The following is a 25,565-nucleotide window of genomic DNA, read 5'->3' as shown; positions in this document are numbered from 1 at the left end:
AAATTAATAAGTGAATATATAAATGGAGGAGAAAAAGAAAAAAAAAGAGAATAGGGAGAGAATCTGCTTCCTCAGTGCTTTAAAAGCGTCTTCTAAAATGGTATTGATTAGATCCTGCCAGGTTTGGAAAAATTTCTGCATAGATCCTCTAAGTGAGAATTTTATTTTTTCCAATTTCAAATAATATATAACATCAGTTACCCACTGACTTAAAAGGGGAGAGTTAGGATTCTTCCAGTTGAGCAAGATAAGTCTATGTGCCAATAGTGTAGTAAAGGCAATCACAGTTTGTTTGTCCTTCTCCACTTTAAGCCCAACTGGAAGGACACCAAACACAGCTGTTAATGGGTTAGGAGGGATTGTGACACCAAGGCTGTCTGAAAGGCATTTAAAAATATTTGTCCACAATGATGTTAATTTGGTGCAGGCCCAAAACATGTGACCCAGTGAGGCTGGAACTTGATTGCAGCATTTTCAAGTTGGATCTTGCCTTGGAAACATTTTGGACAATTTTAAGCGAGACAAATGTGCTCGATATATAATTTTTAGTTAAATAATTGTATGCTTTGCACATATGGAGCTCAAGTGAATTCTCTGCATTGCTCCCTTCCACTCCTTTTCTGAGATGTTGAATGAGAGATCCTTTTCCCATTGTCCTCTTGGATCTTTGAAAGGGAGGGACTGTAAAATGATTTTATATATTGCAGAGATGCTGTCTAACTCCTTGAAACTGATTAGTATATTTTCCAGCATAGGGGGAGGTTGGAGATGAGGAAAATTGGGCAGGTTCTGTTTGACAATGTTTCTAATTTGAAGATAGTGAAAGAAATGTGTTGCTGGAAAGTTAAATTTAGAATGTAATTGTTCGTAGGATGCAAAGACGTTGTCTATGTACAGATCTCTAAGTGATTTAATCCCAAATGTTTTCGAGACATTAAAAACTGCATATGTTTGCGAGGGTTGAAAAAGGTGGTTCTCGTGCAGAGGTGCCACTGATAAAAGATTCTCTATCTTAAAATGCTTCCTACATTGGTTCCATATTCTGAGTGAGTGAAGCACAATTGGGTTATTAGTATACTGGCGATAATTTACATTTATTGGGGCGCAAAGCAGGGAATATAATGAGGAACTTCAGGATTCTATTTCTATTGCAGACCAAACCTGCATATGTTCATCTATTTGTGTCAATGTCCAGGTTTTAATATGTTGTATGTCTGCTGCCCAGTAGTAAAACTGAAAATTAGGTAGAGCAATGCCACCTTCTGCCTTTGGCCTTTGTAGGGTCGCTCTTTGGATACGTGGATGTTTTGAATTCCAAATAAATGTGGTTATGGTTGACTGTAATTTCTTAAAGAACAATTTATTGATGTACAGTGTATCCGGAAAGTATTCACAGCGCATCACTTTTTCCACATTTTGTTATGTTACAGCCTTATTCCAAAATGGATTAAATTCATTTTTTTCCTCAGAATTCTACACACAACACCCCATAATGACAATGTGAAAAAAGTTTACTTGAGGTTTTTGCAAATTTATTAAAAATAAAAAAACTGAGAAATCACATGTACATAAGTATTCACAACCTTAGCTCAACACTTTGTCGATGCACCTTTGGCAGCAATTACAGCCTCAAGTATTTTTGAATATGATGCCACAAGCTTGGCACACCAATCCTTGGCCAGTTTCACCCATTCTTCTTTGCAGCACCTCTCAAGCTCCATCAGGTTGGATGGGAAGCGTCGGTGCACAGCCATTTTAAGATCTCTCCAGAAATGTTCAATCGGATTCAAGTCTGGGCTCTGGCTGGGCCACTCAAGGACATTCACAGAGTTGTCCTGAAGCCACTCCTTTGATATCTTGGCTGTGTGCTTAGGGTCGTTGCCCTGCTGAAAGATGAACCGTCACCCCAGTCTGAGGTCAAGAGCGCTCTGGAGCAGGTTTTCGTCCAGGATGTCTCTGAACATTGCTGCAGTCATCTTTCCCTTTATCCTGACTTGTCTCCCAGTTCCTGCCGCTGAAAAATATTCCCACAGCATGATGCTGCCACCACCATGTTTCACTGTAGGGATGGTATTGGCCTGGTGATGAGCAGTGCCTGGTTTCCTCCAAACGTGACGCCTGGCATTCACACCAAAGAGTTCAATCTTAGTCTCATCAGACCAGATCTTTCTCATGGTCTGAGAGTCCTTCAGGTGCCTTTTGGCAAACTCCAGGCGGGCTGCCATGTGCCTTTTACTAAGGAGTGGCTTCCGTCTGACCACTCTACCATATAGGCCTGATTGGTGGATTGCTGCAGAGATGGTTGTCCTTCTGGAAAGTTCTCCTCTCTCCACAGAGGACCTCTGGAGCTCTGACAGAGTGACCATCGGGTTCTTGGTCACCTCCCTGACTAAGGCCCTTCTCCCCCGATCACTCAGTTTAGATGGCCGACCAGCTCTAGAAAGAGCCCTGGTGGTATCGAACTTCTTCCACTTACGGATGATGGAGGCCACTGTGCACATTGGGACCTTCAAAGCAGCAGAAATTTTTCTGTAACCTTCCGCAGATTTGTGCCTCGAGACAATCCTGTCTTGGAGGTCTACAGACAATTCCTTTGACTTCATGCTTGGTTTGTGCTCTGACATGAACTGTCAACTGTGGGACCTTATATAGACATGTGTGTGCCTTTACAAATCATGTCCAATCAACTGAATTTACCACAGGTGGACTCCAATTAAGCTGCAGAAACATCTCAAGGATGATCAGGGGAAACAGGATGCACCTGAGCTCAATTCTGAGCTTCGTGACAAAGGCTGTGAATACTTATGTACATGTGCTTTCTCATTTTTTTTATTTTTAATAAATTTGCAAAAATCTCAAGTAAACTTTTTTCACGTTGTCATTATGGGGTGTTGTGTGTAGAATTCTGAGGAAAAAAATGAATTTAATCCATTTTGGAATAAGGCTGTAACATAACAAAATATGGAAAAAATGATGCGCTGTGAATACTTTCTGGATGCACTGTACTGTATATTGGAATATTTTGAAAAAAAAAGAGAAGCTTAGGGAGGATATTCATCTTAAAAATGTTAATTCTTCCAGCTAAAGTGAGATGAAGGGTTGACCATCTATGCAAGTCTTGCTTGATTTTTTCCATACAGACAGCGAAATTTTGTTGATAAAGAGCTTTATGTTTACTTGTGATGCTTACCCCTAGATATCTGAACTGATCTGCAATGATAAAAGGGAAGGTGTCCAATCTAATATTGTATGCTTGAGAATTTACTGGAAAGATTACACTTTTAGTCAAATTAATTCTGAGACCAGAAATCTTTTGAAATTCTGTTAGTGCTGTTAGGTCTGTAGGCACAGTATTTTGTGGGTCTGATATATGCAGTACCATATCATCTGCATATAGAGACATTTTCTGTTCAAGTCCTTCTCTGATAATCCCCTTTATCTCATAAGCATTTCGAAAGTGAACTGCCAGTGGCTCAATGGCGATTGCAAAAAGTAGTGGTGACAAGGGGCATCCTTGTCAGGTACCACTTTCTAGTTTAAAGTAGTCTGAATTAATGTTGTTAATACAAACTGAAGCTTCTGGATTGGTATACAGTAGTTTGATCCATGCACAAATGTTTGGGCCAAACCCAAATTTCTCCAATGTAGTGAAACCCTTTAGAATTTTCTATATTTCTGCATAAATATGACCTAAAACATCATCAGATTTTCACTCAAGTCCTAAAAGTAGATAAAGAGAAACCAGTTAAACAAATGAGACAAAAATATTATACTTGGTCATTTATTTATTAAGGAAAATGATCGAATATTACATATTTGTGAGTGGCAAAAGTATGTGAACCTCTAGGATTAGCAGTTAGTTTGAAGGTGAAATTAGAGTCAGGTGTTTTCAATCAATGGGATGACAATCAGGTGTGAGTGGGCACCCTGTGTTATTTAGAGATAAGGGATCTATCAAAGTCTGCTCTTCACAACACGTTTGTGGAAGTGAATCATGGCACGAACAATGGAGATTTCTGAGGACCTCAGAAAAATAGTTGTTGATGCTCATCAGGCTGGGAAAGGTTACAAAACCATCTCTAAAGAGTTTGGACTCCACCAATCCACAGTCAGACAGATTGTGTACAAATGGAGGAAATTCAAGACCATTGTTACCCTCCACAGGAGTGGTCGACCAACAAAGATCACTCCAAGAGCAAAGCGTGTAATAGTTGGCAAGGTCACAAAGGACTCCAGGGTAACTTCTAAGCAACTGAAGGCCTCTCTCACATTGGCTAATGTTCATGTTCACGAGTCTACCATTAGGAGAACACTGAACAACAATGGTGTGCATGGCAGGGTTGCAAGGAGAAAGTCACTGCTCTCCAAAAAAAACAGTGCTGCTCATCTGCAGTTTGCTAAAGATCACATGGACAAACCAGAAGGCTATTGGAAGAATGTTTTGTGGACGGATGAGACCAAAATAGAACTTTTTGGTTTAAATGAAAAGCGTTGTGTTTGGAGAAAGGAAAACACTGCATTCCAGCATAAGAACCTTATTCCATCTGTGAAACATGGTGGTGATTCTGTCATGGTTTGGGCCTGTTTTGTTGCATCTGGGCTAGGACAGCTTGCCTTCATTGATGGAACAATGAATTCTGAATTATATCAGAGAATTCTAAAGGAAAATGTCAGGACATCTGTCCATGAACTGAATCTCAAGATAAGGTGGGTCATGCAGAAAGACAATGACCCTAAGCACACAAGTCGTTCTACCAAAGAATGGTTAAAGAAGAATAAAGTTAATGTTTTGGAATGGCCAAGTCAAAGTCCTGACCTTAATCCAATCGAAATGTTGTGGAAGGACCTGAAGCGAGCAGTTAATGTGAGGAAACCCACCAACATCCCAGAGTTGAAGTTGTTCTATACGGAGGAATGGGCTAAAATTCCTCCAAGCCGTTGTGCAGGACTGATCAACAGTTACCGGAAACGTTTAGTTGCAGTTATTGCTGCAAAGGGGGGTCACACCAGATACTGAAAGCAAAGGTTCACATACTTTTGCCACTCACAAATATGTAATATTCGATCATTTTCCTTAATAAATAAATGACCAAGTATAATATTTTGTCTCATTTGTTTAACTGGTTTCTCTTTATCTACTTTTAGGACTTGCGTGAAAATCTGATGATGTTTTAGGTCATATTTATGCAGAAATATAGAAAATTCTAAAGGGTTCACAAACTTTCAAGCACAACTGTATAATTACGGTACCAGTGTCATTGCAAGCGGATCAGACAGCCGGTGATATCTTCTTTACGATGCCATGACAGGGTGCGACTCACGGTCTTATTTCAGGAAAGTGTCGGGATCAGCTTTCTTAACTCTTTATCTGCTTCCTCTCTACTGGTAAATATGTAATGTTTGCCTCGAATGTTCACTTTCAGTTTGGCAGGATACAAGAGGCTGTATCTGATATCAGCTTTTCGTAAGTGCTGTTTAATATTATAAAAAGAGGCACGCTTAGCAGCTGTTGAGGGTGAGAAGTCAGGGAAAATAAGAATTAGGTTATTTTCAAACACAATCTCTTGTTTCTGTCTGAGAAGTGACATTACATTTAACTTAGATTGTAACTTCTCGAAGCGCACAATAAAAGTCCTATGATTAGAGTTGTTTGATGCCCGTATGCAATAAGCTGCAGCTATCTCGGTGTTTGATTTAAAGTCCTCTCCAATTATTTTCGAGAATAGTTCAGCTACGAATTTCACTGGGTTTGGACTTTCACGATTCTCAGGTAGACCTTCAATTCTAATATTATTCCTTCTGCATCCATCTTCCAGAGCAGCAAGTCTGTCTGAGTTTTTTGCATTTGGAATTCACAGCTGTTGCTTTTCCATCAGCGGTGGATGCTAGATTTTTGGCTGTTTCAATTCGAGTCGTGAATGTCTGCTTAACATCCTCCAGCTGATCGGCAAATGTGCTCAGTTTAGACGCATTTTCCTGAATGTGTTCCTCAATTTTTTCCAGCATACATTTAAAGGCTGCCTCAAAGCAATTATATACGCGTTTCTCTGAGTCTTTATTATCCTGCCGCAGCTCTTGCAGCTCCCGCCACAGCTTCTCAATTGTCTTCTCGCTTGTCTTCTCACTTATCCTGTTTGTCTTGAGCTACTATTTATTTCTTTCTTTATATCATTCTTTATCTCTTGCTTGAGCTCAGCGATCATCACCTTCAGTTCGCCAGATCATTTCTGCTTTCATGCACCGTACTGTAGGTGAAGCGGCGGGCTCTATTACAGCCGATGTTCCCAGCTCGCGAGGAGTAGGTGAAAGCGCAGACTGCAAGGCCTTTTCCAGTTTCAAGTGATCTTCTACAATCGGCGAGCTATCGTGACCTGCATCACTTGCACATTGGCTCCCATTTTCGCTCTCAACTGGAGACAATGCAGTGGACCGTGGTCCAGAGGAGTCTGGGCTTTCACCTGTCTGTTCCAGATCAGTCTCTGATAGGCCGTACCTTGAACTTGAACATGTGGTGTCCCAATGGCTGCCTTGTATCTGATGCTGCCAGTTAGGTTTAGCCTTCATGTGACCTTGAAAGGGTTCTAAGTGTTGGCTGGATGATGATGTGTCTCCTAAGTGTAGAGATTTGTTAAATGAACCTCAGAAAGCAAGGCTACAGGTTTAATGGGAACTTACTGGGTGACTTTAACAAGTTCTTTGTTTGGAAATATCTGCAATTGTAGAAATGCGTACTCAACTGCAGCAAATGCTTGAAATTTGTAAGACACTTTGAATGAAGTTATCTAAATGATAAAGTTTTATAAAACGCACTACTTGGCCACAAAGGGATAAAGGTGCTGTGCTAGTAATTCTATAAAATGCTAACATTTCCTAACATATTTTAATAAATTACCAAAATACTATCTCTCAAGGATTAAACATACAGTGTAAACTGGCTGAAAGTGACTTTATTTTACTTCTCAAGTTTGTAACATTTTCAGAAACATACAAAAAATGCATTTCATTAAAAAAAAAAAATACAACATGTGCAATTCTGAATAGTTCGACATTTCTTCTTCTTGGTTTTCCCCAATCAGAAGGGTTTCTCCTAAAAAGTGGGTTCTCTCTTTCTGAAAGTTGCCTCCATAGCTGACCCTCCACCGTCTCTACCATAGTGGTTAAAAAGTGGCAAGCAGGCCACCATGCCAATGTTCATGTGCCCAGCCATGTGAATCAGCTCAGCCGGTACATTACCATCCTTTATACTGTGAGGTTGGGCAGAAAGAAAGTACCCAGGGAAATCTGTTGCTTTTTCAGATGCGACTTAAAAGAAGGTTAATGAGGATACCAACAGCCAGAACGAAGAAGCATGCAGCCAGGGTGAGCCCCCGATACAGGACCAGCTGACGGACGGTAAGAGGATTTTCGGTAACGTTTTCCACACCACTACCAGAATTTTCATCATCTTCCACCAGCTCCTCTGTGTCTGTATGGCTCTGCTCTGCAATAAAATCATCCAGCACCACATGAGGCCAGGGATGATGGTTGACCTCTGCAGATAAAGAGCACACAAGTGTTACAAACCTTACACCATACCTCTGCATTGATGTTTTTCTGGGTGTAATAAATACATTGTGTGAGGTTAGTCTGCTGCGTTATCTATTGCTCGATTAAAGTTCTCAGCATTGGCCTCTGTGTCTGACCAAGCAGCTAAAACATGGAAATATAAACTAGAAAGTTCCCAAGTTCGCTTCTTTCATTGTGTGGCCCTGAGCAAATCACTTAATCTGTCTGTGCTCCTTTTTAAAACAAAAATAAACACGTGGAGAATATTTCCCTTCCAAAAGAAATGAGATCCCTGGATGCCAGGAGAACAAAACAAGTTTCTTGCTAAATTTCAACTTGGTCATGTGTTTACTTCCTGAGGCACTGAGAGTGCACAAGTTCAAGTGCAAGTTCAGATTTAAGAGTCCCATATGAAAACTAAGATGGCTTAAGAGAGGTACTGGTGTAGGTTTCATACCGGCAGAATTATTTGTGGGATGAACGTTATTGGCCTGAACATTGTTGTTCTCGTTTGATGGTGATTTCTTCAGCCCGGCACGCATTTGAGCCTGGAAAATAAAACACAGTGTTACTGAATTTGCCAAAAGAAATAAAGAACCAGAATATTGCACAGATCTCACATTCAGTGTCCTGGGCACAGAGTGTAGTTAAAATGTGACCTGCATCCAAGATGTCGTCAGTCTCCAGTGTCAAGATCAGTAGGCAGTACTTCTTAAGTAATTAAATCATTCAGTGCACCGGCACCAGCGCTCTGTGCCAGCACTCAGTGAAGAACGCTATACAAAAATAAACTGAACTGAAGTATCCAACAGTGTCGCACCATGTTGGCTCACTGCTGTGATAAAGGCTGCCTCAGAAATAGGGAGGCTCTTCATTGTACTGAATGGTTATTTAACTTGAACTTCTTCAGCAGATTGTGCATTTTAATCCAGTTAGCCTTATTCAGCTTAAACATAACCACATAATAAGGTTAGCACAATGGACAAAGGAACAGATTCATTCAAGTCAAATGCAGAAGGCTTAAGTAACACAAATACAATTACATAGTGAGTCACACAGGGAGTTTGAACCTGAAAGTATCTGGCATCACTGTGCATCGACCTGGTCAGGTCATGTGAGATTGGGGAGCATGCGCTGGTCCACCCACCAAATGACGAAACAGCTCGGGATCCTGGTTGGCAAACGGGCAGACATGCGGTCCAGTCCCACCCTCCGGAAATGACCGTCTGTCTGCTGCAGCCCGGTGTTACATGGATGTCCCCTTAGCCTGGTCCAGCCACTCGGGTCGTCAACAAGGAGGATCTTGTGAGATGAATCACCGTTGGGGAATCGCGCCACATGACTGTAGTGCCGTAACTGACACTCCCTCACAATGCAGGTAATGTGCCTCATTCTGGACTCCGTGAGCAATTGCTCAATTGACACAGAGTCAAACCAGTGATACTCAAGGATTCTACCTAAGTATTCTCCGAAGAGACACAGTACCAAAGGAGTCCAGTCTTCATCTCAGGTCACTGAATAGTGTGTCCATGTCTCGCTACCATATAGCAAGACAGGAAGCACTCGGACTCTAAAGACTTGGACCTTCATCCTTTTTCAAAGATATCAGGGGCGCCATACACCCCTTTAACAGCGACCTCATGCTCTCCCAATCCGTCTACTGACTTCATAGGTGGAGTCACCAGAGACATGAATGTCACTGCTGAGGTACATAAACCTCCCGACAAGGTTGACATTCTCTCCGCAGACAAACACACTGCTCTATGCCTAAGAGGTCATTATCATTTATGATAGACAGGTATACTCTCATTCAGTTCCTTAACATTTTACACAGGTTTGAATGTTGTAAGATGGAATCCTTGTTGGAATTGTTAATTAGGTTTTAACTCAACCCATTTTAGCTCATGCCAGTGTGCAGTGCACTCATGAATGCATGTGCCAGTTTAACGAGATGATTGCTTGGCAGCGTGGCCATCAGTAGGCACCAGCTGCTACTAGATGAAGGAAATGTAAAATGGACTGGGTAAGTAAATGGGAGGAGAATTTCTGTATTTGTTTCTTTGAGAGTGTCACTGGTTGGAAAGGAAAAGGAGAGAAGGAAAGGCAGCATCGACCATGCTGATGGTGGTGAGGAAGAGCAGGGTTGAAGGGTGAATGTGAAGTCTGTGTGGTGATAGTGCTTTTAGCTGTTGAGCAGTATAGTGGGCGAGTGGGCAAGAAGCCACCAGAGTGACCTGGAGCAGGGAGGCTCAAGCACAGAAGTATTTAATAGAAGGGAAAGGCACCCTGTGGGGGATGTGGAAGCCATTATGGCAGGGAATAAGGAATGCAGCGGGCTACATCCAGGCATGAGATAGGTAGATGGGCAAGATGCTTTGGGAGCTGCAGGCATCCACTGCTTGGACCCATTGGAAGACTGGGAATGCAATGGGCTGCGATATTGAGGTCTCCCATCGTCCTGATGAGGTGAGGAAATGAAGATGGGACAAAATGGTTTTTAACTCTTTTAACATTTAGGATTTTGGTATTACCAGGATGTCATTGTTTTAACACCCTCAGACACCGACAGTTATTTTAAAGGCACATGTTTTACGGATTATTTATTTAAACTGTTTAATGACATATTTATTGCACTATGTTGCACTTAATTATGTTTTAATAAACTGCCATGAATCTAATTTTAAAGTCTCCATTGTCTGTCTCACTTGCTGTGGTCCGTCCCCGATTCATGACTATCGATGCCACAGATAAAGGAAGGTGGCTTGGCTGCAGATTCAAAGCATAGCATCTAGTAGTCATTGTTATACTTCACTTCATTAGCTGCAGGGGTTCAAGCCTCTGCCCCATAGTCACTGGCCCGAGTGCCCACTTCTCTCATGAGGATCTTTTTCATTGTAAGAAGCAGAGAACAAGCAACAATAAGTAATAGGCCTTGTTAAAACTATCCACAGAAATTAAGTTTGATCTTTAATGGCGGTGTCACTTCACTGGAGCTTTTTACTTTGTAACAAGCGCACCATAGTGGCAAAAAACGAAGCTGCAATTTGCTTATTGGATGTAGACAGACACACCCATTGAACCATGGAGACCCCCAGCTTCAGTGGATTTCCATGGAGATAATCATCGACACTTTAAGTAATATAGCAAAACTGGGAATGCTCATTGTTCTACATGCCTTCACACACGTCATTTTTAATTGCTTCCTGAAGGAAACTACCAATAGTTGATACAAAAGGTACTTGATTGACAATTATTGCAAGTTATTCATCTAGCTACTTTCTTTTTGGTGCTTGAACCCCAGATGCTTACTGGATTCATACTATGTACAGTAGACAGCTGTTAAAAATTGTTCAAGTTCTCACATATTGCTGCTGTTTGTATTTTGTAAAACTAGAGATGCTGAAATTTGTAAATAATTCTGTTTTGTGTAGCACAGCAATTTAGTTGGGACCATCAGAGCAGTAGTTAGTGTGCTAATGGTTAGGTGGGAAACTCACACTGCGAACCAGAGTTTGGAGGAAATGAAGAAAGGAAATAGATCAATGCCAAAAATTTGGTCAAGAATTTAATATGTGGTACGGTAAGACATCAACTGGCTGATGAAGCTGGAATGTGGTGGCAGCACCGTGAAGCCAAGGGCTGGTTTTGCTCCCTTGTGAACTTTCATAGAGGAAACTCAAAGGAATATTTAAGGCAGGGCTTCCTAACTTGGGGGGCACAGTGCATCTGAGTGAAAGGGGGGTGGATGGTTGATAGTCACGAGAATCTCACCGCTGTAAATATTTGCAGCTAAATAGCCGCTCAAGAAAATTGACATTAAAAGAGGGCAATAGTTTCACTTGCTTAAACATTAAAGCAGCTCATCCTTTTTGAGCAATCACTTTTATTGGAGGTGGTTAAACATAAGAAAGGGTTGCATTCTTAAAAGGGCTAAGCACTCCTGACTTTAGCACACACACACACACACACTACTGACAATACTTGGCAATGTGAGAGCAACACGTCCAACATCAAGTGGCACAGCACAAAGAGATGGAGAGAAACAGAGGGGCTGCTCTCAGATGTCTGATGGATGCAACCTCACTGCTTTGCTGCCAGGAGTTAATGACCAGCGGACATGATGAAAGTAGAGATTCTCTCAGTAACTGTTTGCAAAATCTGTTTGTATTTTGACTCCATTTTTCATTATCTGTGTTGTGTGGAATTCTAACATGTCACAGTCCACCCCAAATTATTTCAATGTGTTTTGTTTAGGAGAAAATTGAGGACGAGGTCAAAACATCTTTTTTTTTGCAAGAAGATTAGAGAGTTGGAATTTCATATCATGTATTACCTGGCCATTATACAGAGTTATCCAGGAGCTTTTTAATTGATTTCTTTGAAAATTGATGAAAACCTCTGGGAAGCTGACAAGACTACTAATAAGTACTTGTTCAGATTAAGGAGAAAGCTATAGGTATTAATGAGATTTGGTGTTACTAATGATGTTTTCTCTTTCTATTATCGGTAGCCACACACACTAAGCAGTAAACATATTTGCTAAAGTTCATCATAACATACTGTCATAGTGTTTTAATGTTCTAAAATGATGCACTTCTGAAACTCTTTGAAGTACAGGGCCAGTGTGACAATTGTTAATAGCATTCATTCTGTAAAATCATACAGTGATGGAGTTTCATAACATCACATTCATTCTGCTTTTAAGTTAATGAATAATGCAGCAAGAGTGTTTATGTATAGCTTTTATGGTATAGTGATGTGCTGTGATGTGAACTCTTACTGTTAAAGTCCATTTGCACTTTAATATAATTAGACGGCAATCCCTTTATTGGCTCTTTTATCTTTGTTAAGATGCATTATATTAGGAAAATTAAGGATATGTGCAGTAGTGGGGGACTAGTGTGTTTTCTGATCCTTTGACTTATCTTCACAAGGCTGTGAACATTGTCATACCCCTGATGTCACAGCCACATTTTCTGTAAAAATAAATCACAATAAATGATAATACTTAAAAACATATATAAAAGTAGGTATTAATTTGTTTTTTGGGAATTCAAATGTAACAAATCTTGCACTGTAAAGTTCCACTTGTCCACCTTGTGAGCCACTGCCAACCAAAAGGTCTGTGCACATCACTGCTTCATATCACCCAGCGTCAGGTGTCACAGCACTTTTACTGGCCGAACCTGGACCAATCTCTCAAGATCTGAGGTGTATCCTACCCACCTTACCTAGGAACACAAAGATTTTATAGGATCTTGCTTCAAAATGGCCGACATCCCATATCATTTACTGTATACACTGGATCCCTGTACTCCTGAATGCCGTTGAGAAATGAATGGAAGGATTAAAGACAATCTTAAGATGGAATAAAAGACCTTCAAGTTTCACTAATGTGGCTCACAAGCATTTCACTCTTCAGCAGCCCCCCTTGCATCTCTTTTCTTATCAGGTTCATTTGCATTTCACTAATAAATGGACCTCTCTGTATCGTCCTTGGCCTTTGAGATCACAAGCACTTCACTTATTAATGGACTCCCTTGTAGCTCACCTGGACTGGCCTACTGAGATTTACTTTTCTCAAGATTTCTGTCATTCTTCAGATTGTCTTCTTTATCACAGTTGGCTCTACAACAGTAGGATGTGTCATACTCTTATGCATTCTTTGACTTTTTATTTACTTACTGATTCATAGGTTTATTTGTGGTGGCTTCTTCATAATTCTGAGTTACGTAACAGTATGAAGTTCTGTATATGAACAGAATTGCCGTTATTGTTTAGGTCATTGTATGGTTGTCACATCTGCCACAAATGCCCTGAGAGTGTATGGTACCCTGTCTGGTAACTTTATAAGATCAGAAAAACAAAAGCCATTTACCTCCTCTGTCAAAAGCTTCCAGTCGAATTTCAAAACAAGGATTAAAAAGAAGATGCTCTGCATGAAGACACAGACTAAAAGTCCTATCCAAAAACCTATCAATGGAGAAGACAGATAATGAGGACACACATTAGAAATCAACATTGCTTAGAAAAGATCAGAAAAGCCAAGCAAAATGACAGACAACCTGTCTACAGATCTACATTGTTTTGAAAAAACTCATTACAAACTTCAAAAGACTTTGTTGGACAGTTATCTTATCCAGAGATCTTGACCATACATTGTTCTTCTCTCTCTTGTTAAATTAACCCTAGCCTAAATGAATCTATTCATTTTTTACATTTAAAATTTCTCATTTAAAGATTTACCAATGTTGTTTCTTGTCCTAGAGTGTGTATATAAACATAGGGAACTCCAATCTCTGGATTACATCTTGCCTGAAGAAGGGGCCTGAGTTGCCTCGAAAGCTTGCATATTGTAATCTTTTTAGTTAGCCAATAAAAGGTGTCATTTTGCTTGGCTTTTCTCTACATTCATAATGGTTAACACGGTACAACACCCTAGTACTATTAGAAAAGATGACAAATCAGAAACAGTGAGCAGAGGCATGGAACACTGAAGTCACAGACTACAGTACGTGACATTTTTGAGCATCTTAGCAGAGCACAGATGAAATCCAAACTACAGACTTATCAGTACATTCAACCTGCTTAATGCAGTTCTGGGACACAGGAGACCTGACAATGTCTCAGCAGCATTGAAAGCAAGGCAACCCTGGATGAGCAACCAGTTCATGGCAGAACACATGCGTGCACACACCAATGTTCACTAATGCAGGGTGATTTTAGAGACACCAAGTAACCAAACACACACATGCCAGAGCACAGGAGCTAGAGAAAGACCTCAGACAGACACCTGGAAAACGTCCACACTCCCCACAGACAGTGGTCACGGTGCCACCCAAAGATCTCATCCTCACACATACCAATGAAATAAACACATTCAAGGAAAAGTCCTCACCCAGAACACCCATATGTGCAGCAAACATTAGGGAGACCCCAATGGGAAGACCAATGATGTAATATCCAGTTAAGTTACAAATGGCTCCGATTTTCTGCTTGCCAGCTCCTTTCACTATTCCACTAAAAACACACTAAAGACATAAAAAAACCTTTTATTATATTATGCACAATATTTTAGAAATGATGGGAACATAATTTCATCAAAATAAAAATATAACTAATTAAACATATTAATTAAAAAACACCCAAGCCCCAAAAAGTTTTTGTATCAAATATGTTGCTATGATGAGTGTAGATACCATACTTACTTAAACCTAGACATAAAAAAAGATATAACCATTAAAAAACACAATACAAAGGAATTCTTTTACATAATACACTAGTTGTGCTGCCTGTCTGAGACGGGTTGAAATCTAAGTAATCAACACAGACTTCAGTGTTAACATTCACAGTGCACCATCGATTGTGCATGGAGTAAAACAATGCATTACATTTGTCATTCCGACAGATGGCGCATCACAAACATTTTTAGTAATAAAATGTATTTCTATAAATATGATGAGCCATCTGTTGAAAAGACAAATTAAATATATATGTCTGTTATATGCCCTTGGTGATGGAATTTGTAAAAGCAGTGTTAACATTTGTGACAAATGCATTGCATTCTGTTACTACAACTATTTGTGTTGCACCATTTGTTGTAATGACAGAGCTATATGAACCAGAAAACACACAGACACATGTCCTTTTATTAAGGTGAATAACAGGATCAAATGTTCTGATAAATCATTCATGTAAATTGTTTTATGAAAATAATTTCAGGTTAAGCGACTCATTCCATGTGACACAGAGATCTATCTTTACAGTCTGTTAAATTTCTTTTTAATTACTAAACAAAAGGGCAAACATTACATTTGTAATACTACAAGTTTCACATTGAATCTGAATACATTTTACTGAGCTCTATAATTAGTTCATTAAATTTTGGATTAAGTAGGTTTTGCAAAAGGTCAGATCAGTGTAGAAGGGGCTACAGCCAGACCCCAGCAGCAGCACTGGGTGTAAGGCACAGACCTAGCATTGACAGGACATTAGTGCATTGCAGGACACAATTCATACAGGGTAAGTATTAAATCAAAGTATAAATGGGAAACCTTGAGAAAAACCCAGGCAGGCATTAAAAAAATATAGAAATGCTACATTAACAGGGTTAAGCCAGAACTTCAATCTAAGACTCCATAGCAGGAAGGCAACATCAATAACAACTAATCCACACTTTTAGCTTCTCATCCTGTACTCCACAGTACTTTAAGAAGCCGCTTGTATTGCACTTCTGAAATTTAAGTCCAGGGCCAATATTTAACAATGAAAGGCCATGCATGTATGTAGGTGAGGGCCTCAAAAACAATCCTACACCTCATGCTGGAGTGGCAGTGCAATAAGAACCGTAGCTACACCTTCCCCATCCAAAAACAAAAGCTGTTGGTTTTTTATTTACCTTATTGGTAAGACAACACAAAATGTACTATTGACTAAATACAAGTCATGTTAGCCTCTCATTGTCAAAAAATGGCCCAGGACTTACAGCAAATGAAGCAGTATATATATAGTAGTTGTTGGTTTGTGTGAGACCTATCAGTTGTCATAACAAGTCTCCAGTTGATATAAACCAGCTACTGTCTCGGTCAGTTTAATGGACACTACCTGGATTGACTCACAATCACCAGTTGCTTCTTTAAATTCTCTTTGTTATTGTGACCACCAGGTGGAGCACAGCTTAAACAATAGGCACAAACACAAGACCAAGCACAAGACACAATTTTATTCATGTGGGAAGCGCTTCTTCCTCTCTTCCCACAGCAGCAAGCACAGTACAAAAAGCACCAATACAGCACACAGTACTTTCTTCTTTTCTCTTCTTTCTCTCTCTCGACTCTCTTCCATCTCCACTCCTCCTTCAAGCTTCATCCGCTTCCTCCAAACTTTGACTCTCTTAATGTAGTGAGGCAGCTTGTTTTATACAGCACCCAGAAGTGCCCCAGGCATCCCATGATCTCCTTCTGGGTGTACGTCTGGGTGTGTTGGCAGTCCTGCTGAGGAGGGCTCAGCCATTCCCCTTGCGCCCCCGATAATGCCACCAGTGACGTGCGGTGAGGTTCATGGCTGGAGAGGCACTGACTCTTTCAGAGTCAGAGTTACAAATATATGAACCCAAAAGACTAGCTTATTCACTATTGAATTGGAAGCATGCACATTGACTACTGGTTATGTTTCATATCTCATCAGCATTCTTTACACACATATAGGTAAGGTACATATCTGAAAGAACGTTACATTTATAGCAACGAGAGAGAGAGCGGAGAAAGCGCATTTGCTTTGCACACTATATGTGTTCTAAATTTGACGTTGCAACTTTATAATTCATACTCATTCAATACAAATGAAAATATAGAGTGGTGTACAAAAAAAAACGATTTCAATTTTGACCTTAATTGAAATATTTAGTTGTTTTTAAAAGCTTTTAATTCTGATGCTATAATCAACTTTAATACAGAGTGTTCAAGAGAAGGATAACAAGAAAAAAAAGAATATTTTATTTAAGTTCAAAATTTGGTTTTAAAATATTGGATTTTTTGTCTTAGTCTGATCCCATTTTTTTATAAAATTCAATACCGTTTATGGTCTTACTTTTATTTGTAAATGAAGTCTATGTGCCTATCCTTCTCCATGAAAATCTCCATCACTTTCTTATAAAAGTCCTCATTTTCCTTTAGTTTTAAAAATCTTAATATTCCATTTTGGCAGTCAGTCAGAACAAAAAATAAAAATAAACGGACCGCTGCATTGCACTTGACTTTCTGATATCGCTAACTTATTGGTGCCCAGAGCCTCTAAGTAGAAGAACAGCAGCAACGAGCACCTGTTGGGCTCACATGCTTCGATGCGTTTTTATGTCCAATCAGCAAGACTAAATATGTCACACACATTCATTAAAGATATTGGCCAGACTGTGGAAAGTCAGGGCGTATAAGAAACATGTCTGCAAACATATTGGAGACACACAGAGAGACAGCAACAGGCACGCGCCAACTGCATGCATCAACCCAGTGTGTGAGGGAGAGCACAGTCCAAGGTGAGGCTCAGCCCGTCGCTGCTGCACCTCACATTTCTCCCCCATATTTGATTAGGAAATGTGCAGATTTAGTGATTTTGACTTTAAAAATGATCAAAATTATTGGAATCATACAGAAAACAAATTTATAGCACAGAGCAGTGGACACATTTATTTTATGTTATCATAATTAGTTTTTTTTTACTTTTCATGATGTCACCTGCCTCCTCTGACCACACATCCCTGGTGGCCACGGGCCCCAGCAGTGTTGAGCTTCCATGCTCCAAACCCGTGGCACCATAGCAAGCCAGGGGGGCTGCCCTCTTTCGTCCTGGGGGAGGTATTGCCCTGTGCAAACTCCTTCCCTTAAGAAGGTACCCCGGCTCTCCATTAAATTATCTTTGTGCCGCTTAGTTTGTGTATTAACAAGAATGATTTTTTAAAGAACTTACTTATTTTAGTGAACGTTGATGATACAGTGTATTTAGAAAGTATTCCGACCCCTTCACTTTTTTCACATTTTGTTACGTTGCAGCCTTCTGCTAAAATCATTTCAATTAATTTTTTCCCCACATCAAGCAAAATTTAACGCTCCAAAATGATGAAGTGAAAAAAGATTTTAGGAATCCTTGCCAACTTATTAAAAATAAAAAACTGAAGTATAACATTGACACAAGTGTTCAGACCCTTTGCTATGACTTTGGGCTTCCATGCATCTTATTCTGTTGATCATTGTTGAGATGTTTCTGTACAGTAGAAGCTAACAATGTGCATCAGAGAAAAAAACAAACAATGAGGTCAAAGAATTGCAAGAAGAGTTTAGAGACAGGATTGTGTCAAGGCACATTCTTGTAGCACTGAATGTTCTCAAGAACAAAGTGGCTTTCATAATTCTTAAATGGAAGACATCTGAAACAACCACAACTCTTTTCTGGATCTGGCCACTCTGCCAAACTGAGCAATTGAAGGCCCATGGTAAGACAGGTGACTAAGAACCTGGTGGTCACTCTGGCTGAGCTCCAGAGGACCCATGTGGAGATGGGAGAAACTTCCAGAGGGACAACCACCACTGCAACACACAATCCATCTAAGCTCTAAGTCAGAAAGGCCAGACAGAAACCTCTGTTCAGTAACAGTCACATGGAAGCCCACGTGGAGTTTGTAAACTGGCACCTAAACGGCTTACAGACTGTGAAAAACAAGATTATTTGCTCTGATGAAACCATGATTAGCATCATATCTGGAGAAAACAGGCACCACTCATCACCTGCACAGCACCATTTAAGTGGTGAAGCATGGCGGTGGCAGTATCAAGCAGTTTGGTTGTTTCGTAGCAGCAGGGACTGGGAGACTAGATAGGGTTGGGGGAAAGTTGAACGTAGCAAAGTACAGAGTTATCCTTAAAGAGAACCTGCTCGAGAACACTCTGGACCTCAGACTAGGCCGAAAGATCACCTTCAAAGTACAGACAGCACAAGAGTACCTTAGAGACATTCTGGGAATGTTCTTGAGAGGCCAAGCCAGAGCTCAGACTTGAACCCAATCAAACATCTCTAGACATACCTGGAAAAATGCAGTACACGGACAGTCTCAATCCAGCCGGACAGAGCTGCAGGGAAGAATGGCAGGAAATCTGTAAATCCAGGTAGGTGAAGCTTGTTACGTCAAACCCAAGAAAACTCCAGGCTGTAATCACTGCCAAAGGGGTTTCAACAAAGTACTGAGGAAAGGGTCTGGAAATGTGTGTCAATATGCTATTTCAGTTTTTTTATTTTTAATAAGTCCATAAATATTTCTACAATCCAATTTTTGATTTGTTATTCTGGGATATTGAGTGTTGTGTCTTGTGGGGAAAAAGTAAATTGAAAAAAGTTTAGCACAAGTCTGCAATATAGGAAAATGTTCAGAAAGTGAAGGGGTCAGAATACTTTCAAAATCCACTATATGTAGAGGAACTGTGACCCCCCGCTGCAACGCTGCGTGACAGAGTAGATACAGTAGGTCAACTTGAATCTTTATAATAAGAGCACTTGCTTAATAACATGAGATTGTGATCTGGAAGGTGCAATCACTTGATCAAAACATGGCTGCAAGTACAGTTAGCATCTATTGCTGTGGACGCTAGCAGGGAAGATGAGTGGCAACAATAACTATTAAGACAAGAGAATGTTATTTTTACAAAAATTGTATCCTTATGCAATGATTACTGGATGAATATCTCCGGCAATCCAAATGGACTGACATTAAATAGTTACTCCTCTTGCATGATCTAAACAAAAGCTGCCAGTGGCAGGAGCCAGTACTTCACAGACATCACAAAGATTTTTGAAACAGGCTCATTGTTGTTTTTGGGACACCTTTTTGACAATATTTTGTTAATTTTTCGAGGTTTTTACTTCAAGTAGTTTTTATCTAACAACTATTGTTATGACCTTATAGCAGGGGTCCGCAATCACAGTCCTGAAGGGCCGCAGTGGCTGCAGGTTATAGTATAAAGTACCAATCAGGTTTTAGAAATAGAAAGCCCTAAGGTTCACTTCTAAAATTTCCTCTGCCCATTTTCTGAACCCATTGTCTTCAACAAAGGGCTATGGAGAGGCTGGAGCCTATTCCTGTAGCATTAGGCACAGAGCCTGGCACACCAGTCCTGTTTAGAGATGGCGATCTACCTGCCTGATAAGCCAAAACATTATGAGTACTCCCATATGAAGCAAACAATGTCAACTAACTTGTGACAGTAGAGCGTGCCAAGGTAAATGATATCTTAGATGATAACCTGACATTTGATACTCATGGTCAAAATATTGAATGCAAAACATATGGGAAAGTGTAAAGACCTGAGTGACTTTGATAATGGCCAAATCATTATGGCCTGACCATTGGATCAGAGCATTTCCAAAATGGCTTGTGGGGTGGTCATGGTCAGCTGACAATACCCGAGGAGGTGATTCAAGGAGGGAAAAGCCACAAACCTCTGACAGGTTGTTGGTGGTCAAGATTTAAAGAGAGGTCAACAGAGGCTATCCCATCTTGCACAAACAGAACTGCTCCCGTGGCAGAACTTGCAGATAATTTTGATGATGGTCACGGGGGTAACATGTCGAACACACAGTGCATCGAACCGTGCTGCGTATGGAACTGCATAGTCGCAGGCCATTCTGAGTTCCCATGCTAACCACTATTAAAAATGCCTACGATAGACAATGGAACTGGATCATAGATCAATAGAAGATTGCATGATCTGATGAATTCAGTTTTCTGTTGCATCTTGTCAACAGCCTGGTGTGTGTGCATTGTTTACTTCGGGAAGAGATGAAACCAGAATGCACTATGGGACAAAGACAATTGGGTGGAGAAAGTGTGAGACTTTGGGCAATGTTCTGCTGTAAAGCCCATGTCCAGGCATTCGTGTCGATGTTAATTTGACAGGTACCACCTCTCAAAACATAGTTGCAAGATCAGGTACACTGCTCCAACAGTATTGCCCAAAGGAAGTGGCATCTTTCAGCAGAATAATATGCCCTGCCACCCTGAACAAATTGTTTGGGAATGGTTTGAGGAACATGATGAAGAATTAAAGGTGTTGCTCTGGGCTCCAAATTCCCCAGACCTGCACCTGTGGGATGTGTTGGAACAACAAAGTCCAATCTGTGGTGGCTCCATCTCATAGCTTACAGGAGTTAGAGGATATGCTGCCCTGGTCCCAGATGCCACAGGTCTTGTAGAGTCCATGCCTTGGTGGGTTGCAGCTGTATTCACTGCAGGCTGAGGAGCAGCGGCAAATTAAGCAGATGGCCATAATGTTTTGGCTCATCAGTATGTTACATAAGGAGAAACAGACTTGTTGACAGTGGCTTGGTTTCAACAAGTGATGTCTGGTACTGTCAGGCAATCATTTAAATATTAAGAGTTCAGACTCTATTTTAAAACAGGTGGTTAATTTCACAATTTCCAAATCTGCATGACTAGGGGGCTCTGCCCCCTGCTCGCTTCGCTCGCCAACCCCTGGTGTTGGGAATGACAAAGAGCGTGATGTATGAATGAGATATAGAATAGTGTGACGGTGTAGATGATGCAAATAGAAAGCAAACAATAAAGTGTGTGGCACAGTGTAAAGGTTTATTGGAAAATTTCTTTGTACACGCCGTTTAAGTGTAAAAGGTAATTCCAGGTCAGAACTTGTAAGGTCAATGAAGATGGTCATTATCGTGATCAGAGTCAAGTTTGTCAGAGCTTAGAAAGAGTTGTGTCTCTCCAGGAAGTAATGGAATGACTTGGGTATTTATGTTTTCCACATTAATATTTTTTGGACATAATATAGTGCGTTGTGTTAAAAGGGGCATTTGGTCTAATGAGATTGCTGTTCCAAATCTCTCTGTAACTAAGTTGTCGCAGATAAAGGCTTGAGGAATTGTAATAATATGTGGCTGAAGTCCATCTGTATTGGTGAGTGTACCATCTCTCAGTTGTAATAACCAATTGTTATGATCTGGTTCTGGACATCGTATCTTTTTTACTAACTGTATCTTTTGAAAGCAATGCCAATTGTCTGCGTATTTTAAGGTGCACTGAACAATAGCTGAGTGCATGGCATCTGGAAGAATAGCTAATCACTGTTTAAAATCTCCTCCTAATAAAAGTACCTTTCCTCCAAATCGAATATTATTATTCATAAACGTTTGTAGAAGTTCATGAATGGTGTTGAGTAAGTGACTTCATGCCATTGTACATTCATCAATAAACAACATTTTTTGAAGACGGATGTCACGTGCAGTGCCACCGTTAATGTTCATAGTGGATACCGATTTGTAGGATCTAATGCAGTTGATAAAGATTTCACTTTCAGGTACATCGTTAGTTAGAAGCTTTTGTAGATATTCAGGATATGAATGTAAAGGAGGCAGTCTAATTTGACCCTTTTGACAACAACGTCTAAATGTATTACTTGTATTGCCAGTTGTTTCTTCAGGGAAGTGAACTGAATGACAATGATTGCAAATGACATTCATTAATCCGAATGAATTTTCCCGGTGTATGTTTTGCTTGTGCCGTTTGAGAGGCGCGTTGTTGCATATGTAGTATTTGGGACGTGTTGTTTTGGAGCTTTAATCGATTTGCCTGTGCTGTGTGAGACGCCCGTTGTAGCCTTCCTTGCCGTTAACGTATGTCTGAGACGGGAGGTGTTTCGTTTTGAATCCGTGCCTGTTGCGATGCAGCACTTTGATTGATAGTTTGCGTCATGTGGATCCAGGATGTAGATTTGTGCATATTTGCGTTGTTGATTTGTTTCAGGGTGCACTGTTCCAATGCGATGCAGTATTTGTGCACATATGGGAAAGCAGTATGGGCCATTGCCTTTTGGTGGCCTGATATTTACTAAAAGCAAATGAACTATTGTAGGATCTAACGCAGTTCATAAAGTTTTTACTTTTAGGTACATCGTTAGTTAGAAGCTTTAGTTGAGCTTTGCGTTTTTGGAGTCGAGACATTTTTTCTTTTAGAAATATGGATAAGTAATAAGGAGTATTGCACTCACTGTTAATATGGAGACTTTTCTGCGGTTGAACGGTTAATAGTGCCTTATTGTAATGAGATCCACCTATGCTGCATAGCCGTCTATTTTGTTGTTTCTTTCGTGTTCGTGTGTTTGTTCCTGTTATCCTTTCCTTTTCGTTTTGTACCCGTGACCGTGTATTCATGACTTGTTTCTTTCTCAGCATCCGAAATATGGATAAGTAATATGGAGGGTCGCAGTCACTGTTAATATGTTTCCTTTTCTGCAGTTGAACGGTTAATAGTGCTTTATTGTAAGGAGATCCACCAATGCTGACACCTATGCTGTCTAGTGTGAAGGTGCTGACGTTCACTTTAGAATATGTGGCTTTGGGTGTCACTTCTTATGGATGTGGGTGGGGGGGATTGTTGAGGATTGTTGTTGTGCGAGCGTCTTCTTTCTTTTTGTGTTCCTGTGTCTTGTTGAATCCCCCTCTTTGTGTGTGTCCCGTCCCTCGCTTGTAGGGTCTGTGGGGTGGTTTTGTGTTCTTTTTTTTGTGTTCCATGGGCTTGTTGAATCCCCCTCTTGGTGTGTGTCCCGTCCGGTGCCTGTAGGGGGGGGGGGGTGCCTTGCTGTTGTGCGCGAGCCTCTTTTTTTTTTTTTTTTTTTTTTCGGGTCTAGTTTCGTGTGCAATGTGTTTCGTGCTTTTCCTGCGTTTGACTTTGCGCCTCATTTCTCCTTTTTGTATGTGCTCACTCCTTTTTTCTGTGGTCTTGTCCGCCACTCGCGACCCCTCATCCGCCTTTGTCGCCCTCTTTTCTCCGCCTTTCTCTGACTCTCGCGGACTCTTTTTGTGCCTGCGCCTCTCGCGGCCCCTCATCCGCCTCTCTCGCCCTCTTTTGTCCGCCTTTCTCGGCTCCTCAGCCGACTCTTGCGGACTCTTTTTGCGCCTGCGCAGTACATCTTTTTGCAGCTACGGCCCATGGCCGGATGTGCCTGCGTCCATCATCCGGTTTAGCATTCTCGGTTAGTAATATGGATCATTGAGGCATTAAATGTAGTTATGGACGACCAAGAAAATTTGGAAGGATTAAGAGGAAGCTATTGAATGCCATGTCCATTAGGGATTCAACAGAAAGCTTTATGTGGCAAGCTGGGCAGGGTGTGAATGAGTGCCCTGATAAGAAAAAGGCCAACAATTCCTTTCTTCCTTGTAGTTTACTAGTAGCTGGGTCACAGCACACTCTTTCACTAGTACAGATGAGTTGATGTGATTTGCCTGAATGTTCTTCCTGTGAAAGGCAAGTCATTTTAATGGCTGATCAACAGCAGCTCCTGCGGCTGGCCAGGGCATCTCATGTAGTTGGGTACATCAAAATCTAATTATAAAGATCAGACCTGGGAGGTCACACAACTCCTTCTTAACTCTGATCACATTTGCTGGCAGCACACTTATGCTCCATAGTCTCAAAAAATTTTGACGTAACACTTATCACCCACATGACAGAAGTAATCCTCATATAAAAGAAGATGTGCAGAGGATCACTAAAGGGACATATTACGTTATCTGGACAGTCATGGTGTCTTTCATTGCTCAAAAGTCACTAAGTATTTAAAATATGTTTTTAAAACTGCTCTATAGGTATTTTTATTCCAAGCCACATTTAGTTGGAAGACTCTTTTTTAAGGCCTAACATTTCAAAAATACAGAACAACCTTTTTCCTTGTTCTTTAAACATTACAATGATGCCATTCTGAAAATGGCAGGGAACAATAAACAAATACTCAAAAAGAAGTTTAAACAGTTTAAACATTTTTTAAGCAGAATTTTGTTTTCTACAGATTTCATTCACATTTTTTCTAAAGGGAACTTTAGGGAAAAGAACAGAAATTGTAAAATATAAATTCTTGCGAGACACTTAGTGTTACAAACATGTAAAGCAAGTGTCAAATATGATCACAACTGGTTAATCAATTTAAAGATTAGATGCACCAGATTATGTATGACTTACCTGAAAGGCATCACACAAATGACAAGGGCCAAAAATAACAACGATTGATGAGACCAGATCAATGATTTCTCTGTAAAGATGAGAAAAAAAGTACTTATTACATGAGCAGAATAACGCATGCCCTTGATTACTGGCAGTGGAGTTATTTCGGACAAAGTAGGGAGGCTCTGCTGCTTAGGTGACATGCTGAGGAGCACTTACTGAAATCAAATTAAGAAATATTTCTGATAAAAATAAAACAAAAAACCAAGATAATTTATCACATACGGGTCAGTCGTGAAGATGTAAGCAATCTTGTTCTTCAGAGCTAGAACCACTGACATCACCAGAATTGCTAGGACTCCTAGACGTAAAGAGATCAATGTCATTCTGTGTCTCCCTTATTAAGGCACTGAAGGATCCAAATACACACAGCAGTGACATCTTTGCATTAAGGGCAAGTGGAGCATTGATCTGCTCAATCTTCCAGGAGATGGCAATATTGTACAAAGATTTAAATAAA

The 25,565-nt window shown here is 40.4% G+C and overlaps 1 protein-coding gene across 1 annotated transcript in view; it reads right to left on the bottom strand.

Moving 5' to 3' along the window:
* Positions 1 to 6,951: 6,951 nt before the first annotated feature.
* The window catches only part of LOC114655548 (multidrug and toxin extrusion protein 1-like), a 276,585-nt gene continuing 257,971 nt past the window's right edge, over positions 6,952 to 25,565 (bottom strand). Inside the window, exons 15-17 of the mRNA XM_051930853.1 lie at positions 13,424 to 13,518; positions 8,003 to 8,093; positions 6,952 to 7,531 (exon numbers count right to left, since the gene is read on the bottom strand). Of these exons, the coding sequence (XP_051786813.1) occupies positions 7,293 to 7,531; positions 8,003 to 8,093; positions 13,424 to 13,518 (425 nt within the window). The 3' untranslated portion in view covers positions 6,952 to 7,292. The remainder of the gene's footprint in view (positions 7,532 to 8,002; positions 8,094 to 13,423; positions 13,519 to 25,565) is intronic.

The sequence above is a fragment of the Erpetoichthys calabaricus genome, chromosome 8, assembly GCF_900747795.2.
Source record: "Erpetoichthys calabaricus chromosome 8, fErpCal1.3, whole genome shotgun sequence".
In the NCBI taxonomy this organism is placed as follows: domain Eukaryota; kingdom Metazoa; phylum Chordata; class Cladistia; order Polypteriformes; family Polypteridae; genus Erpetoichthys; species Erpetoichthys calabaricus.
The sequence above is the reverse complement of the archived record's forward strand: the minus strand, read 5'-3'. Positions and strand labels throughout refer to the sequence as shown.